Raw genomic sequence first — 19,378 nt, forward strand, 5'->3', positions numbered from 1 at the left:
ACATGGAATGACTGAAGATTTGTACCCCAAACTTGGACAACAACTTTAATTTATAGTGATCAAGTTTGATCCAAATTTTATAGTGGTCAAGTTTGATCCAAATACAGATCAAATGCCACTGGGAGAACTGTGACAGAGAGTGGTTTCCTCTATTTCAGGGGTCAGAAGATCGCAGAATTTGGCTACCCACATGCCTGCACTGGTTGGATCTGCTTTGCTTTCCAGTTAGCTGTGCAAATTTCCTTGGCTCAGTTGTTGCAAGTGTTAAACTCTCCTGCTTGTCTCCTAAAGCTTTACTTCCTGAGTTGTCTCAGGTGTTCTGATTTTCTCCACTCCCTTCTGGTATAAGTATTCACTTCTTAACTTGGGTAGTTACCAGTGATGGCTTGATATATCTTAGAATTGGTTTGAAGCTGTGAGTGGTGGAAAGAGAAGTGTTTTAGGAGTCATCTCCTGAGATTGCTGTTTGGAAGTTTGTCTGGTTTCTTCCTTTTCCTTATCTCCCTTTTGGTTTGTCTCCCTTCCCTATCCCTTTATATACCATTTCATAGTCTGGGTGTGTGTTGAGGGCTGTACTTAGGGCAAGACAGGGATAGGAACGCGTTTGTATCACGGGATGAAAGAACCCGTCTAGGGACATCAAGGAATTCAGGGTTGCGTAGGGAAAGTTGCGTGGGGTTGCCCATCTAACCTTTCCTTAGTGGCAATGTTTCTCTTCCTAGCCGTCTCACTGTGAAACGTCTGGCTCCTTGGTGGCACGTGACATCAAACTAGCGCATAATGCAACCATTGGTTTGCGTTTAAAAACATTCATGAAAACTACCACATTGACTTGGACTGGTCAGTCTACTGTCCGTATGCTATCAGTTTTGCAATTGAACAGCACATTGACCCAGCTTGTCTGAACGAGCCCTTAGGCAAGATAGATTATGTCCATCCTGTAGCATGATGGGACTAAAATTCTTAACAACAAGTAATAATAATAGTAGTACTTTACTTTAAAAGAGCAATTTTCAGATGGCCTGTAATTGTAATGCTTAGTGAATGTTATGAAAATTCTTAAAAACTGCATTCAGCTATTTGCTAGTTATATTCTTTCTGGGAAAACTGAGTGACAACCAACGTAAATGCCATAAATACTTATAGTCATAAACAGTAAAACTATACTTCGACAGCCTTGCAAGGAAAGAGATGGTCTAATTAGGCATAGCTGCCTTGTAGGAAATCCGTCCGTATTGGCTAGTTTTAGAAAATTGTAAAAGTAATAATTTTTATATAATGTGAGTACCCACATAGCCTGGAGTGTACGGCGGCGGAGCCGGTGACATCTGAACCTAAAAAGAAAATAGAACATAGCTCAGGTTCAGATTGTGCGGTATGATAAATAAAGAGTTTCTAGAAATGAGAAAACTCAGTAATCTGCTTTTAACAGAAGTTCACTATGTATGCATAAAAATAACAATAAAAGTTATCCAAATATATGTATTGTGTATGACCTCCCATGTTCCAGTATGCACTCCTGACCACAACTGAGCATGACAGTGATGAGGTGATGGGTTGTATCCTGGGGGTTCTCCCAGACCAGGATCAAGGCATCAGTGAGCTCCTTGATGGTTTACTCAATGTCACAAAAGTTCTCAATTGAAATCAGGTCTGGAGAACATTTACGCCAATCCATGGCATCAATGCCTTCATCATTTGGGAACTGTCTACACCAGGGGTGTCAAACTGCATTCCTCAAGGGCTGCAAACAGGTCATGTTTTCAGGATTTCCTTGTATTGCACAGGTGATCATTTAATCACCTGCACAGAATGATTCCAGCACCTTGTGCAATGAGAAGGAAATCTTGAAAACACGAATGGTTTGAGGCCCTCGAGGAATGCAGTTTGACACCTCTGGTCTACACACTTTCAGGACGAACATTCAAATCAGAAAAGAAGCACCAAGAGAACCAGAATAATAAAAATACAAAACACGGAAGAAGGCACTGCGCTGAAAAGCGCATTGGGGTGGGTGGCGCCACGTTTTCTCAGGTAAACTCTCATTCTTATATATACTTTTGGTGTATGGTCTTTGCTCCTCATGACTCTTGATTATGGCTGTTTTGCCTTTATTAATGTTTTTCTGTGATTAAAGTGTACTCTTAATTTTGATTTATTCCCCATCTACATTTACTCTCATGGGTATTCTTTATTTGCACTATGCACTTGCACTTTTGAGCGGACCTGTATATCTTTATTTATTTACTTTGCCTGTGGCCGTTTGCCTGTTTGTCTATCTTGGCTCCACTCCTTTTCTGGTGTATCATTGTCATTTCCCTGTCATTTTTCTGATTCTATAATATGTATTTTATTGTTACATCAATAAAGTTTTGTATTTTTATTACTCTGGTTCTCTTTGTGCTTCTTTTCTGATTTGATTGCTCCTGCTCTTGCATTGAACCTTTGCCCACTGCACCAGTGTAAGATCTGACAATGGCTGAGAAGATTTCATGCTGACACTTAAAGGGAACCTGTCACGTCCCAAAATGATATTTACCTGGCAATATAGGTTTAATCTGTAGATTAACAACATTCCAAAGAAGTGAGGCCGCCATACTGAAAGCCCAGCTACTGGGAGGAAATTAGCTTTATTTCTCCCGGCAGCCTCCGGCTTTCAGTCATAGAGGTGTGGCCTCAGTCACTGCTCAGTACACAGTGAGTAGCGACTGTAACTGAGATTCTAGCACTGACTGACTGCTGGTCAAGCTGGCTGAGCTGTGTAGGGAGACAATAGTGGGGACCTGCCCCGATGTCCATACTCCCTTTTACCGACTAAAACTTCAACTACGTTTTAACATAATGTCACAGCGTTTCTGAGTAAAACATAGGTGCCTGCGATGTGGGAGCCTGACCATGGTTTCCTCAGCCCGTGGTTCAGGCAGCATGAGTCTCCTGACTGGTTCCCTGCATATGCAGATGATGAGTGTTACTCAGCTATACATAGGAGACTACTCTTTCTTCTAGCTAGCATTTGGTACTTACAGATGGTGAGAAGGTGACACAGCTAATATTGAGGTCCCCAGTTATTTGAAGGGACTGGATGGATTGATAGGAGAGACGATGCCGATATTCCAGTAGGTACTGTCCATTTACAGTGACCTAAATACAGAAAGAAGATGATTCTTCTTATTATTAATATTATTAAAAGTTCTGAGATAACATGCAACGTTACTTTTCTTCAGATTATTACATTTCTTTAGACAAGATGGCACTGTTTTGAGACTGGGTTAGGTTGATTCTCAATACCCCAATTGCCTGTGCCCACTGCAGGGTCTGTGGATTTAAGATTGCTGCCCAAATTCTCACCAGATTTTAAAATAAGGAATGCTGCTGCGGTATCCCACAAAGTGGCCATCCCCATGGGATACCGGATGTATAGTGTGTTCCATGCAAATACTGTGATTTTCTGTGTAAACTGTATGTTGTAACATATTGTGAAACCTGCTGACACGCAACACAAAGAGGGTAAAACTTCCCCACAGAGGCTTGTTCATATGACCCAGCTCTGCTTGGTATGCAGTAGCTACTGGAGAGAGCTGGAACAAACTCCCTTGGGTAGTCAGCCATTGACTGCAGCTGAAGGAGTCACATGAGAGTTTGAGGAGCTAGCTCCTGTAAGGTAGTAAGAACTGAGGTGTGTGTCTCCCCCACTGTTATATCCATTTTCCTTTTACATATTGTGGAACCTTGTGTGTGTTTAATTGGGGAGGGAAGGCAGCTATTCATGACAGAAAGTTGGGCCACTGTGAGGCACATTATTGACCACCAGGAGCACAACCCTCTGCCATCCAAAACATGAGGTTATCACACTGCCACCCAAGATTGGATCCCCTTTGTCTGTAAAGCAGGGGTGAACAACCTTTTCTGGTCTGAGGACAACATTGTCATATTGAATTACTTCCAAGGGCCGCAGTAAAAGTTAAAGGGGTTGCCCACTTTCTCTTGTTAGAGCAAATTTCCCCACACACTGACTATAATTTCAGACCATACAATGGCCGCTGGTGGATGAGCATGTGACTAGACCTGTCCATCAGTCTCCTCAAATAGAAAAGCAGCTTTCCCTTGTGAGTTGCTTTTCTATTGGAGGAGACTGTTGGACAGGGCTGGTCACATGCTCTTCCACCAGCGGCCATTGTATGGGCTGAAGTGCTGGTTAGGGCAGCTGCACTAAGAAGAGAAAGTGGTCATTCCCTTTAATGGGGTATGACATTTTGAGAGGTTTATGGCATGACAAAAGTAAATGCCATAGCTGTCTAAGAGATGCAGGTTCCTCATATCAAAATTGGGGTGCCATTCTTGATGTATGTGAACGCCTCTGACCCATCAGACTTATGGGACCACCTTGATGGGCAGACATTACACAGGTCAACAAAAAAAAAATTTTTTTCTGGTGTCCAAAATATTTTAATGAATTTGGGGTATTTTTGGGGTGCTGATTCTGAATATGCTATCAGTTTTGCCAGATTGGCTCAAGTTTTTGAGATTTTTGGTATCTTATTTATAGCACTTGTTGGTAAATGCGACGCATCATCTCATTAATTTCTTTGGATTAGTACTTGAACTGAGCAGTTCTCAATATAGTTTTGTGTTAACTAGTGTTCTAAAAGTTTGTTCATAGCTTGATTTTTGCACTAACTTTATGTTGTTGTCTGTTTTCCAGTGAAAAGCATGAACTCATCAAGAAGAAGTTGTCTTAACGATCCAGACTCATTCTGTTACATTTGTGGTGAATACACACTGCCAAAACATAGAAGAAACATAACAGACTTCGTAAAAAAAGTGTATTTTGCCTATTTTGGGGTTATGCTTGGGGACCAAGACAAGTTTTGGGCACCACACATAGTGTGCAAAGCATGTATCGAATTATTACGAAAATGGAGCAAAGGACAAAGAAAAAGCTTCAAATTTGGTGTTCCAATGGTGTGGAGAGAGCCAAAAAATCATCATGATGACTGTTATTTCTGTGCAGTGCAAGTGCAAGGATTCAATAAGCATAAGAAACGAAAATGGGAGTAACATGGAATCTGCAAGGAGGCCTGTCCCTCATTGTGAAGATGTGCCTGTACCTGTGTTTACCATAAATAACAGTCATCATGATGATTTTTTGGCTCTCTCCACACCATTGGAACACCAAATTTGAAGCTTTTTCTTTGTCCTTTGCTCCATTTTCGTAATAATTCGATACATGCTTTGCACACTATGTGTGGTGCCCAAAACTTGTCTTGGTCCCCAAGCATAACCCCAATATAGGCAAAATACACTTTTTTTACGAAGTCTGTTATGTTTCTTCTATGTTTTGGCAGTGTGTATTCACCAGAAATGTAACAGAATGAGTCTGGATCGTTAAGACAACTTCTTCTTGATGAGTTCATGCTTTTCACTGGAAAACAGACAACAACATAAAGTTAGTGCAAAAATCAAGCTATGAACAAACTTTTAGAACACTAATTAACACAAAACTATATTGAGAACTGCTCAGTTCAAGTACTAATCCAAAGAAATTAATGAGATGATGCGTCGCATTTACCAACAAGTGCTATAAATAAGATACCAAAAATGTCAAAAACTTGAGCCAATCTGGCAAAACTGATGACATATTCAGAATCAGCACCCCAAAAATACCCTAAATTCGATGAAATATCTTTGGCACCAAAAATGCTGTTGACCAGTGTTATTTGGCCAAATTTTGTGGAAAGTGTCTCATTCATTTTTTCCTAATATTCAAAAGCTTTTCATATTTCATATATTTCACATTGACATGCTTTAGCACAATAGAGTGCAACCTTTTTTTTGTATATTAAGATAAAGGGCAAACCAGAATCTCAATTTGCAGACAGTGTTTCGGGGTGTTTGCCCCCTCATCAGTGGGCAAACCAACATCTGAAGCTGGGTGTACGCTTCCTGGCTTCAGAGGCGCACTGCGCGTGACCGAAAGTGCAGAAGATGTACGTGAGCCGTCTTGTTTTGTCTCTTTTTTTATACCTAAATGCATGTATTTCAGGGTGAAAATTGTTAAAAATGTGGCACAGCTTGTCTTCTATAGCCACCATTCAGCACTGTTTATTAGTGGCTGCAGAATGAGCTATCTGGGAAGCCATCAGTGAGCAAATGGTGATAGAGTTTGTAACACTGAAATCTTTCTTTTTCTGAACTCCTTAGAGCTTCTGGCCACAGACTACATAAAAGCTGAATGTGCAGAAAAAAAAAAAAGAAACGTATAATGGTCAACATTTTACGGAAACCACATTGCAAGAAAAAAAAGAAATAAATAAAAATATCCCAAAGGTGGGAAAACTTATTTTACGCCAGAGGCCAATGATTGTGATGGTGGCACTATCCTGTTATCAATTATTTTAATGTCCGCCTAATATATGTCATCAGACGAACAACCCTTGTCTGCTTGTATGACATTTGAATTACAAAGAGCGACCGTCAGGAATGAAAGATTACCCCTATGTTCCGCCTCCTTGTCATTGGCCGTGGCGGTGGCGTAAGGGACCTTTACACATTCTGTTCTATCTTTTGATAGTTTTATGATATTTGACGCTGCTGACAGTATAATGGCGCCACCTTTTCAGTGGGTAATTACACCGGTCTAATAAAATTAGATATTAACTTGTGCAAAGTCTCACGACGAGTTATCTCCCACGAGCTGGTTTATTAGTTAACCCTTTAAGAACAAGGCCATCTTTTTACTTTAATTTTTTACACTTTTATTTAAGAAAAAACAAACAAAAAAAAACGCTACTGCATCATTGTTTTTGGGTTTTGTTTTTATGGTGCTCATTGTATAGTGAAAATGAACTGGTAAAATGATTCTTAAGGTCAGTACCATTACGGCGATACCAAACTTGTATAGGTTTTTTTTTTTTAAAAAAATGTTAGCAATTCTAAAAAAATTTCTGAACTTTGGATTCTATCGGCATTTTCTGAAACCTGTGATTTTTCTACTTTTCTGTCTATGCAGCTGTAGGAATATCATCCAGACAAATTGGGCAAACCCCCTTAAAAAAAGCCTCACTAGCAAGCCCTGAAAAGTAACTTTTAATATTAATTAAAATAGCGGGGTAAATAGATATTTATACAATTTGTCCCTATACTGCTTATATGATTCTAACTATGTTATTATTATTATTTATTATTATTATAGTGCCAGTTATTCCATGGCGCTTTACATGTGAGGAGGGGTATACATAATAAAAACAGGTACAATAATCTTAAACAATACAAGTCACGACTTGTACAGTAGGAGAGAGGACCCTGCCCGCGGGGCTCACAATCTATTATGTTGTAGGCATTTGCCTGGAATATCATAGGCTCGGTTTTTTTAGATGCCGAGCTTCAGTTTTTATTGGCACCATTTTGGGGACCATACAATATAGACTGATTAAAATGTATTTTTTAGGGGGTGCGGTGATCTAAAAAATTAGAATTTTGGTGTATTTTTTTTCTTTACAGAATTTACCCTATGTATTAAATAATTTTAGATTTTGGTAAATCGGACTTTTACGGATTTCAAATATGCTGATTTTTAAACATGATTATATTTTTTGTTCGAGAAAATGGTGGTCAGGAAAACTTGTATGTATTTTTCTGGGCCTACCACAGGAGAGGGGTCTACGCTACTGCTACGTTTTCCAGTAGAGAGTTATTTTTTCACCGGCACATTGTTCTGCTCCTTTTTCGCAAGTGTGCACCCAAAATACACTTGATGTACCCACCTGAAACGCATGTCCCATCACCTGGATCGCTATGTCAAAGTAGCCGTTGCGGTGGAAAGGCATATGGGACTTTCTCTCTTCGGAGCCCCAGCTATTACTCTGCATTGTGTTGCATACAATGACATTTCCCTCATCAAATCGGGGGTTAAAGTGAAATGCAATGTCATTGCTGTAGTTAATGAAGTTGATTGCAAACCTAGAAATGCACATTGACAGATGTGAGTCACACGTGATAGGACTGGAGGAACTCGAGACTACAGATCAGACGAGATAGTGCACACATACACAGCGCAGGTTCACCTTTCGCATATATCTGTTATTGGAAACATCCCCTATTGCCACCATAAATCAATCAGCACTGCAGATTTGAAATGAAGCATGACGATGTATGCTGCATACAGGGTCGGACTGGGCCACCCGCGAACCGGAGCTCCAGGGGCCCCCAGCCAGTGGGGTGTCACTAATAGCGGCACACCACGCAGCTGCTATGGGGCCCCTGGTGACAGCAGAGCAGCAGCGGGTGACAGGAATCCTAAGCCTGTCCCTGCTGCTAAAGTGAAATGAATATTCACTCTTCCCCACGCCCCCATGGGCTTGGAGAGGAGTGACTTCATTTCACTTTATTAGTGGGCAGTGTTTGCCGCATGTTGCAGCTAACACTGCCCGCTATCAGTGCCCCTGCAACGTCAGGGGCCCCCCAGCCAACACAGCCGCTATGGGGCCGTAAGCGAGGGGGACCCGGCGTCAGCGCTGCCCCCCAGTGCGAGCCGCATTCTAATGATGCTCCCTCTCCCATCATTCCCCTCGCCGCTGACACACAGCGGGTGCGTGATGACGTCACTTCATTGTGTACCTGCTGTGTGAGAAGCTGACGGCAGAGCAGCTCCTGACATTGGAGCAGAGCCTCCTCCGGAATCAGCGTGAGAGCGAGAAGGAGAGGTGAGTATTGTGTTTTTGTTTTTTTTAATATCAGTGAGTCCTGGTTGTATGGGGGGGTGAGCTGCATGATGCCCTATGGGGGGAGCTGCATCATACCCTATGGGGGAGCTGTAACATACCCTATGGGGGGCGCTGCATCATACCCTATGGGGGGGCTGCATCATACCCTATGGGGGGTGAGTTGCATCATGCCCTAAGGGGAAGGAGCTGCAACTTACCCTAAGTGAGCTGCAACATACCCTATGGGAAGTGAGCTGCAACATACCCTATGGGGAGGGGGAGGGAGCTGCATGATACCCTATGGGGGGAGCTGCATGATACCCTATGGGGGAGCTGCATGATACCCTATGGGGAGGGAGCTGCATGATACCCTATGGGGGAGCTGCATGATATCCTATGGGGAGGGAGCTGCATGATACCCTATGGGGAGGAAGCTGCATGATACCCTAAGGGGAGGGAGCTGCATCATACCCTATGGGGGGAGCTGCATGATACCCTGTGGAGGGGGGGCAGCTTGATACCCTATTGGAGAGGGGCAGCATGATACCCTGTGGAAGGGGGACAGAATGATACCCTATTGGAGGGGGGCAGCACGATATCCTATTGGAGGGGGCAGCATGATACCCTATTGGAGGGGGGCAGCATGATACCCTATGAGGGGGCTACATTATATTCTGTGGGGGGCTGCATTCTATGGAGGGGTTGCATTAAACCTTATGAGGGGGCTGCATTATACTCTGAGGGGGCTACAATTTATTCTGTGGGAGACTGTATTATACTATTTGAAGAGAGCTGCATTATACCCTATGAGGGGCTACATTATATCCTATGGGGAGCTGCATTATACTCTATGAGGCTGGTTGCATTATATTTTATGGGGGGGCTGTATTATACTATTTGAAGGGGGCTGCATTATACCCTATGAGGGGGCTACATTATATTCTGTGGGGGGCTGCATTATATTTTATGAGGGGGTGCACTATACTCTAAGGGGGCTACATTATACCCTATGGGGGCTGCATTATACTCTATGAGGCTGGTTGCATTATATTCTATGGGCGCTGCATTATATTCTATGGGGGGCTGCATTATATGCTATGAGGGGGCTACATTATATTCTTTGAGGCCTGCATTATATTCTGTGAGGGGGCTATATTATACTATATGAGGGGGCTACTTTATATTCTATGAGGGGGCTGCTTTATATTCTATGTGGGGACTACCCCAACCTCTGCCACATTTTTAAGACATATACTACTTTATATTATACCCCGATATTAGCGCATTTTACCGCACAATTGGTGGTCTTGTATTTATTTCTATGTAGCTACATACATAGTGGGCCCCAAGAATGATATTCTCTGGTGGTCCCAAGGTGCTCCAGTCCGACGCTGGCTGCATATGTCATTTTTATTGCTTTGCTTTCACTGCTGCAGAAACTTTGCAGCAATAAGGTAGGTCTAAATGCAGTTTTAAAGTGTGGAGCGGGTGGTGACCCTGGGCACTAAATTTTTAGGGGTGAAAAGGTCCTAATTTATTTATTTTTTTATTTATCACCTTCAAGTAGTGGAGTCACTTGCGCCAAAGATCCTGGGTACAGCACATGCAGGCTTGGACTGGCCAACAGGAGAACAGGAGAATCCTCTGGTGGGCCGCCCCTGTGCAAGAGTGGGACACCACTCTCTTATATGAGCACAATACACTTGAATCACTATGTACAGACAAAGGCAGCATCTTATTCATCTATCAATCTTCCCTTCCTTCTACATCTCCTCGCTTTGTGTGCAGAGGTCAAAAGGACGCAGATTAGGAGAGTATAAACAATTTTTTGGAAGGGTATTGAACAAAGTTTGCGTTATTACTTTTAGAGGAACATTTTGGGAGCATCTTTACTTTAAATGAAGCCACTTAGGGGGGTTGTATGTTTCAATCCGCACTGAGGAGGCGTATATTTTATGGGTAAATTCAGTGGGCATTATTACTGGGTTAGGGGTAACTCAACTTTCCTGGCCCAGGGCGCTACTACACCACTGTAAGACCATATCCTAAGCGTGTCTTCTTTTACAATGTTTGGTGGGAAAGGTCTATACTTCATAACTGACCTCTTTCCTTTTTGTTTCCCCATATAACTCACCTTTTGGCATGGCTGTGGGCTTGTCCTTGGATTGTCACTCTCTTCCCTTCCGAAATTCCCCCGAGGATTGCACTCTGGAAAGGGACACTCTGCAAATATACCCCATAATTAACAAACCATTGATTTTATGGTTCACATTTTGTCATACTTAGAATTCTATTTAACAGTTATATCTCTCAGCAATGATGGCACCTGTCCCCTCTTAATAAAAACTTTCTAAAAATGTGCCCATGATGGGGCTAGAAATAAAATGAAATACATATATGTTTTACCTACTAGACCCTTCCTCCATTCTGCAGCCAGTGTCTCCTGTTGACCTTCCGGCTTTCTCTTCCCATGAGGAGCATCAAATGATCATTGCAGACAATCTAAGCCAGAAGATAGAGCCAGGAGACCATTTCCTACAACTCAAACATAACGTGACCCCTGCAGACAATCTGTGCCACTCGCGTGTCTGAGCCATAGTGCTTGAAACGTGTAGGCCTAGTGCATTAGTTTTTATTCTTTCCCTTTTGATGATGAAGAGCCTTAGTGTTCGAAATGCATAGGACTAGTGTGTTTAATTTTTATTTTTTCCATTTTGGTATTTAAATAGTTAGTAATAATTATAGTTTTATATTCTTTTCCATTGTGGTTGCTGGATGTCATCCTGCCTTCTACCGGACCCGAGGCTAACAGTGGTCCATGTGTGGTACATTGTGCATACGGCTCAAAATTACTTACCCTGAATGTAGCATAAAGAAAACTAAAATAAAAAAAATATTTGTTTCATTTGTTACAGGGCATCTGTCAGTAGGATTCACCTTCTTAAGCCATCTATCTGGTCATGTAAGTTATAAATAAGATAATACCTTCATATCTTTGATCCGATATCTTATTTCAAAGAAATCCACATTATAATATGTAAATGAGCTGTTAAGATCTATGGACCGGACATAGATCTTCCTGAGAATCTGCCTCCAGAGCTTATTGTAAATGAAAGGAGGAGTTACCAGTGTGAGACATGTAATAGTTACATAGTTACATAGTTATTAACCCCTTCACCCCCAAGGGTGGTTTGCACGTTAATGACCGGGCCAATTTTTACAATTCTGACCACTGTCCCTTTATGAGGTTATAACTCTGGAACGCTTCAACGGATCTTGGCGATTCTGACACTGTTTTCTCGTGACATATTGTACTTCATGATCGTGGTAAAATTTCTTCGATATAACTTGCATTTATTTGCGAAAAAAAACGAATATTTGGCGAAAATTTTGAAAATTCTGCAATTTTCCAACTTTGAATTTTTATGCCCTTAAATCACAGAGATATGTCACACAAAATACTTAATAAGTAACATTTCCCACATGTCTACTTTACATCAGCACAATTTTGGAACCAAAATTTTTTTTTGTTAGGGAGTTATAAGGGTTAAAAGTTGACCAGCAATTTCTCATTTTTACAACACCATTTTTTTTAATCTCATCACATCTCATTTGAAGTCATTTTGAGGGGTCTATATGATAGAAAATAACCAAGTGTGACACCATTCTAAAAACTGCACCCCTCAAGGTGCTCAAAACCACATTCAAGAAGTTTATTAACCCTTCAGGTGTTTCACAGGAATTTTTGGAATGTTTAAATAAAAATTAACATTTAACTTTTTTTCACACAAAATTTATTTCAGCTCCAATTTGTTTTATTTTACCAAGGGTAACAGGAGAAAATAGACCCCAAAATTTGTTGTACAATTTGTCCTGAGTACGCTGATACCCCATATGTGGGGGTAAACCACTGTTTGGGCGCATGGCAGAGCTCGGAAGGAAAGGAGCGCCATTTGACTTTTCAATGCATAATTGACTGGAATTGAGATGGGACGCCATGTTACATTTAGAGAGCCCCTGATGTGCCTAAACATTGAAACCCCCCACAAGTGACACCATTTTGGAAAGTAGACCCCCTAAGGATCTTATCAAGATGTGTGGTGAGCACTTTGACCCAACAAGTGCTTCACAGAAGTTTATAATGCAGTGCCGTAAAAATAAAAAATCATATTTTTTCACAAAAATGATCTTTTCGCCCCCAATTTTTTATTTTCCCAAGGGTAAGAGAAGAAATTGGACCCCAAAAATTGTTGTGCAATTTGTCCTGAGTACGCTGATACCCCATATGTGGGTGTAAACCATTGTTTGGGCGCAGGGCAGAGCTCGGAAGGGAAGGAGCGCCATTTGACTTTTCAATGCAAAATTGACTGGAATTGAGATGGGACGCCATGTTGCGTTTGGAGAGCCCCTGATGTGCCTAAACATTGAAACCCCCCACCAGTGACACCATTTTGGAAAGTAGACCCCTTAAGGAACTTATCTAGATGTGTGTTGAGCACTTTGACCCAACAAGTGCATCACAGAAGTTTATAATGCAGAGCCGTAAAAATAAAAAATCATATTTTTTCACAAAAATGATCTTTTCGCCCCCATTTTTTTATTTCCCCAAGGGTAAGAGAAGAAATTAGACCACAAAAGTTGTTGTGCAATTTGTCCTGAGTACGACGATACCCTATATGTGGGGGTAAACCACTGTTTGGGCGCATAGCAGAGCTCGGAAGGGAAGGAGCGCTATTTTACTTTTCAATGCAAAATTGACTGGAATTAAGATGGGATGCCATGTTGCGTTTGGAGAGCCCCTGATGTGCCTAAACATTAAAACCCCCCACAAGTGACACCATTTTGGAAAGTAGACCCCCTAAGGAACTTATCTAGATGTGTTTTGATAGCTTTGAACCCCCAAGTGTTTCACTACAGTTTATAACGCAGAGCCGTGAAAATAAAAATTCTTTTTTTTTTTCACAAAAATGATTTTTAGCCCCCAGTTTTGTATTTTCACAAGGGTATCAGGATAAATTGGACCCCAAACATTGTTGTCCAAGTTGTCCTGAGTACGCTGATACCCCATATGTGGGGGGGAACTACTTTTTGGGCGCATGACAGAGCTCGGAAGGGAAGGAGCGCCATTTGGAATGCAGACTTAAATGGATTGGTCTGCAGGCGTCACGTTGCATTTGCAGAGCCCCTGATGTACCCAAACAGTACAAACCCCCCACAAGTGACCCCATATTGGAAACTAGACCCCCCAAGGAACTTATCTAGATGTGTTGTGAGAACTTTGAACCCCCAAATGTTTCACTACAGTTTATAACGCAGAGCCGTGAAAATAAAAATTCTTTTTTTTTTTCACAAAAATGATTTTTTAGCCCCCAGTTTTGTATTTTCCCAAGGGTAGCAGGATAAATTGGACCCCAAAAGATGATGTCCAATTTGTCCTGAGTACGCCGATACCCCATATGTTGGGGTAAACCCCTGTTTGGGCACACGGGAGAGCTCTGAAGGGAAGGAGCACTGTTTTCCTTTTTCAACGCAGAATTGGCTGGAATTCAGATCCAAACACACCCCTTACCCTAATCCCAACAGTAACCCTAACCACTCCTCTAACCCAGACACACCCAACCCTATTCCCAACCGTAAATGTAATCCAAACCCTAACCCTATCTTTAGCCCCAACCCTAACTGTAGCCCCAACCCTAGCCCCAACCCTAGCCCCAACCCTAGCCCCAACCCTAGCCCTAGCAATAACCCTAGCCCTATCACTAGCCCTAACACTAGCCATAACACTAGCCCTAACCCTAGCCCTAACCCTAACCCTAGCCCCAACCCTAGCCCTAACCCTAGCCCTAGCCCCAACCCTAGCCCTAACCCTAACCCTAGCCCCAACCCTTGCCCTAACCCTAACACTAGCCCTAACTCTAGTCCTAACTCTAGCCCTAACCCTAACCCTAACCCTAATGGGAAAATGGAAATAAATACATTTTTTAATTTTTTTATTTTTCCCTAACTAAGGGGGTGATGAAGGGGGGTTTGATTTACTTTTATAGCGGGTTATTTAGCGGATTTTTATGATTGGCAGCTGTCACACACTGAAAGACGCTTTTCATTGCAAAAAATATTTTTTGCGTTACCACATTTTGAGAGCTGTAATTTTTCCATATTTGAGTCCACAGAGTCATGTGAGATCTTGTTTTTTGCGGGACGAGTTGACGTTTTTATTGGTAACATTTTCGGACACGTGACATTTTTTGATCGCTTTTTATTCCGATTTTTGTGAGGCAGAGTGATCAAAAACCAGCTATTCATGAATTTCTTTTGGGGGAGGCCTTTATACAGTTCCGCGTTTGGTAAAATTGATAAAGCAGTTTTATTCGTCGGGTCAGTACGATTACAGCGATATCTCATTTATATCATTTTTTTTATGTTTTGGCGCTTTTATACGATAAAAACTATTTTATAGAAAAAATAATTATTTTGGTATCGCTTTATTCTCAGGACTATAACTTTTTTATTTTTTTGCTGATGATGCTGTATTGTGGCTCGTTTTTTGCGGGACAAGATGACGTTTTCAGCAGTACCATGGTTATTTATATCAGTCTTTTTGATCGCGTGTTATTCCACTTTTTGTTCGGCGGTATGATAATAAAGCGTTGTTTTTTGCCTCGCTTTTTTTTTTTTTTCTTACGGTGTTTACTGAAGGGGTTAACTAGTGGGGCAGTTTTATAGGTTGGGTCGTTACGGACGCGGCGATACTAAATATGTGTACTTTTATTGTTTTTTTTATTTTATTTAGCTAAAGAAATGTATTTATGGGAATAATATATATATTTTTTTCTTTATTTAGGATATTTTTTTATTTTTTTTTTACACACATGTGGGGAATTTTTTTAAACTTTTTTACTTTGTCCCAGGGGGGGACATCACAGATCATTGATCTGGCAGTGTGCACAGCACTCTGCCAGATCTGCGATCTGCTGTGCAGGGCTGCAGGCTTACCAAGTGTCTGCTCTGAGCAGACACTCGGTAAGCCACCTCCCTCCCTGCAGGACCCGGATGCCGTGGCCATCTTGGATCCGGGACCTGCGGCGAGGAGGGAGGTAGGAGACCCTCCTACCCCTGCTCCGGGGGTCTCAGGGAAGCCCGCAGGGAGCCCCCTCCCTGCGCGATGCTTCCCTATACCGCCGGTACACCGCGATCATGTTTGATCGCGGTGTGCCGGGGTTTAATGTGCCGGGGGCGGTCCGTGACCGCTCCTGGCACATAGTGCCGGATGTCAGCTGCGATATGCAGCTGACACCCGGCCGCGATCGGCCGCGCTCCCCCCGTGAGCGCGGCCGATCCCGTATGACGTACTATCCCGTCGGTGGTCATACGGGCCCACCCCACCTCGACGGGGTAGTACGTCAGATGTCAGAAAGGGGTTAAGGTTGAAGGAAGACTTTAAGTCCATCTAGTTCAACCCATAGCCTAACATGCCCTAACATGTTGATCCAGGGGAAGGCAAAAAAACCCCATGTGGCAAACAGTAAGCTCCACCATGGGGACTGACAGTCTGCTCTCGTGATCTACATGTCTCACACTGGTAACTCCCCTTTTATTAAGAATAATACATCAGATTGCAGATATCAAAGTATTTTATTCTACTTTCTATGACCTTTATGCCCCTATAGACGGCTCAGGAGGAATAATCCTATTGACAGATTCCCTTTAAATAAAAAAAAAACATCCATCATTGGTAATAACCTATTTGTAAAAAACTAAAACCATATAATTTAACCACCATGTGATGAATGCCAATAAAATAAAAATACCAAATTTGTTGTTTATTGGTCAACTATCCTCTCGAAAAAAAAATATATATATATATACAGTATATATATATCTATACGGCTACAGTCATACTATCAGTATTTGTATTATTTGTAAGCCAAAATCAGGTGAGGAACAATCAGAGAAGAAGTATAATAGAAACACGTCACCACTTCTGTATTTATCACCCACTCCTGGTTTCGGCTTACAAATACTGATGGAAAATACTGACCAAATACTGAACATGTCCTAATACTGAGGCTATGGAAGGTAAATGGTGCAACTAAACCAAAAATTATTTATAGCCCCAAATGCATGCATTTTAGTAAGAAAAATAAATAAAATCTTATCCCCAGTGGTGGACATACCATTTAAATGTTTCTAATAAAAAATAAAATTATTCTCCCCAAAACAAATCCCATTGAAAATAATTAAAAATGACCTGGTCCTTAATCGGTTAAATAGTTCTCAGTCCACCTTAGATACTCAGCAACTGGAACATTTTTTTTCTACATCCATCTCATTGAATAAAGGAAAGGGATTAAAGGGACTGTTCCTAGTTTAATGCAACATAAATTACACATAACTGGCGAAAACAAGAGCAGTAAAGTACAGAATATATACTGGTTGTTTTGGGTACTAGAAACAAAGGCGTAACTGAAAAATTTCTAGACCCCAATGCAAAATCTGCCCCAGGGCCTCCTAAACTTCTATGCAGAATTTATAACACTGGTGTCTTCTTATACTACCTGAATGGGGGGAGTCCTCAAAAGGGATGAAGTTTTCCTGCTTCCTCGGCCCCATTTATAGCAATGTTCCTGACTTGTATGACCTCTACTTTGGTATTTTCTGCTTTTGAGAAAAGCGGACCGATTGTCATTATGATTTTGATCAGAGTTTGATCCCGAGTGTCATCATTTTTTTTGCACATGGAAAAAAAAAATCTCTATTTTTTACCTACCAAGCAGTCTGTTAAAATTAGACCGTACACGGATGGCATCAGAGTGCAGTCCTATTTTTTTCATGAACCCATTGACAATTTTGATCAGACACCTGGATTAATATTGGACATGTCTCCATTATCTTCTGTTTCCTCAAAAAACACGGACATGTGAACAGCCCCAGAGACTATTATATTTAAGAGTGCTATCCGTGAAAAACGCAGGTAGCCCTCATACAAGAATAACTGACATGTGAATGAGCCTCATTATTTAGCACGACTTCGAAGAAGGGGTAAAAAAAGGTTAATGTGAGTACCCCCTTTAAAAAATTCAACACTTTTATTCATACAGTGCTACAGAATAGAAAGCTGTAAATCTAAAGTGTGAACATACAATGATATTATCCTTTCCTGCGGACCGTCCGACTCTACGTCACTACTGTAGACATTAGGTATCTTCTTTAGATCTGTTTTGCAAATATACTTTTCTTACTATAAACCCCAACAAATGTGAAATAACGACTTATCGTGTAATATCTTGTAATGCAAAACAGAGAAAGGAGCAAACGGATCATTACTTACTGGATTGTAAATGGGAGCAAACGCCGCCATGTGCCGAGTCAGATCCTGTCAGAGGCTAATGGTGAAGAGAGTTTCGTTTCTCGCTGAAAGCAGTGAATGATTGAGAGAAGGGAAAAGAAAGCAGGAAGCAACACTCACTAACCAAGATCACTATGCAAAGGCCAAGACCAATAATACCAATATTACCACCACATGGTGACCACATAGTGGTAGATGCCAACCTTACAGAACATACAACAGATTACAGTACAGTTACAGATCGTGTCTTACATTTGACATTCTTTCCGATGGAGTCGCCCACTTTTCCCGTTTTTTCCATCTGGCCCAGACCGACATGAGGACTTCTCCATCCAGGACTCGTCTACAGAGTGGAATTCTACTAATGCTGTATTTATTATAGAATAGTGCATTTCATTAATTTCAAACTCTTTTACGTGAGATGTTCGCATCCATACTTACATACAAGAAAGAATTATTGAGCGTCTTAATGATATTTCTAATTGTGTCTGGTGCTGCTAAATATTTTTTGATGTGGACCAGGGTAAAACTGATCATTTTTGTGCTTATGGTATTGAATTAATAATGCAAAATTCCACCTGTTTTGGAGGTAGATGCCTGCTGCACAGGTTGTATGTCCGCCCCTATATGGAGGTGATACCTGGGGGGGGGGGGGGGGGGCTCTTTTAAGTAGCAAAACCTTTTGGATATTTAAACTTAATACTGTAGGTTGGAATTTGGAATTTGAGATGAGAAATGATGTACTATTATTAGTCTGTGTGTACAGATGAAAGAAGTGAAACTCCTTGCTCCCTGATCCCACTGCATACAGTAATAATTTCTCCTGAGACCTCCCACATATAGTAATAATTCCCCTTGAGTCCTCACCACCTACTGTATACTAATAATGCCCCCTGATCCCCCACGTACAGTAGTAACGCCCTCTGAGACCTCCCACATATAGTAATAATGCCCCTTGAGTCCTCACCACCTACTGTATACTAATAATGCCCCCTGATCCCCCACGTACAGTAGTAACACCCTCTGAGACCTCCCACACATAGTAATAATGCCCCTTGAGTCTCCGCCACCTACTGTATACTAATAATGCCCCCTGATCCCAACACATACAGTATTAACGCCCTCTGAGACCTTCCACATATAGTAATAACGCCCTTTGAGTCCTCGCCACCAACTGTATACTAATATTGCCCCCTGATCACCCCACGTACATTAATAACGCCCTCTGAGACCTCCCACATATAGTAATAATGCCCATTGAGTCCTCACCTCCTATTGTATACTAATAATGCTCCCTGGTCTCCCCACATACAGTAATAATGCCCTGATC

General features: G+C 41.6%; 1 protein-coding gene across 1 annotated transcript in view; it reads right to left on the reverse strand.

The window, feature by feature from the left end:
- The window catches only part of LOC143805801 (galectin-4-like), a 49,883-nt gene extending 31,608 nt beyond the window's left edge, over nucleotides 1-18,275 (reverse strand). The window contains exons 1-5 of the mRNA XM_077285476.1: nucleotides 18,031-18,275; nucleotides 10,837-10,925; nucleotides 7,764-7,959; nucleotides 3,025-3,141; nucleotides 1,293-1,334 (exon numbers count right to left, since the gene is read on the reverse strand). Of these exons, the coding sequence (XP_077141591.1) occupies nucleotides 1,293-1,334; nucleotides 3,025-3,141; nucleotides 7,764-7,959; nucleotides 10,837-10,925; nucleotides 18,031-18,060 (474 nt within the window). The 5' untranslated portion in view covers nucleotides 18,061-18,275. The remainder of the gene's footprint in view (nucleotides 1-1,292; nucleotides 1,335-3,024; nucleotides 3,142-7,763; nucleotides 7,960-10,836; nucleotides 10,926-18,030) is intronic.
- Between the last annotated feature and the right edge of the window lie 1,103 nt (nucleotides 18,276-19,378).

This window comes from Ranitomeya variabilis, chromosome 2, assembly GCF_051348905.1.
Source record: "Ranitomeya variabilis isolate aRanVar5 chromosome 2, aRanVar5.hap1, whole genome shotgun sequence".
Classification (NCBI taxonomy): Eukaryota; Metazoa; Chordata; class Amphibia; order Anura; family Dendrobatidae; genus Ranitomeya; species Ranitomeya variabilis.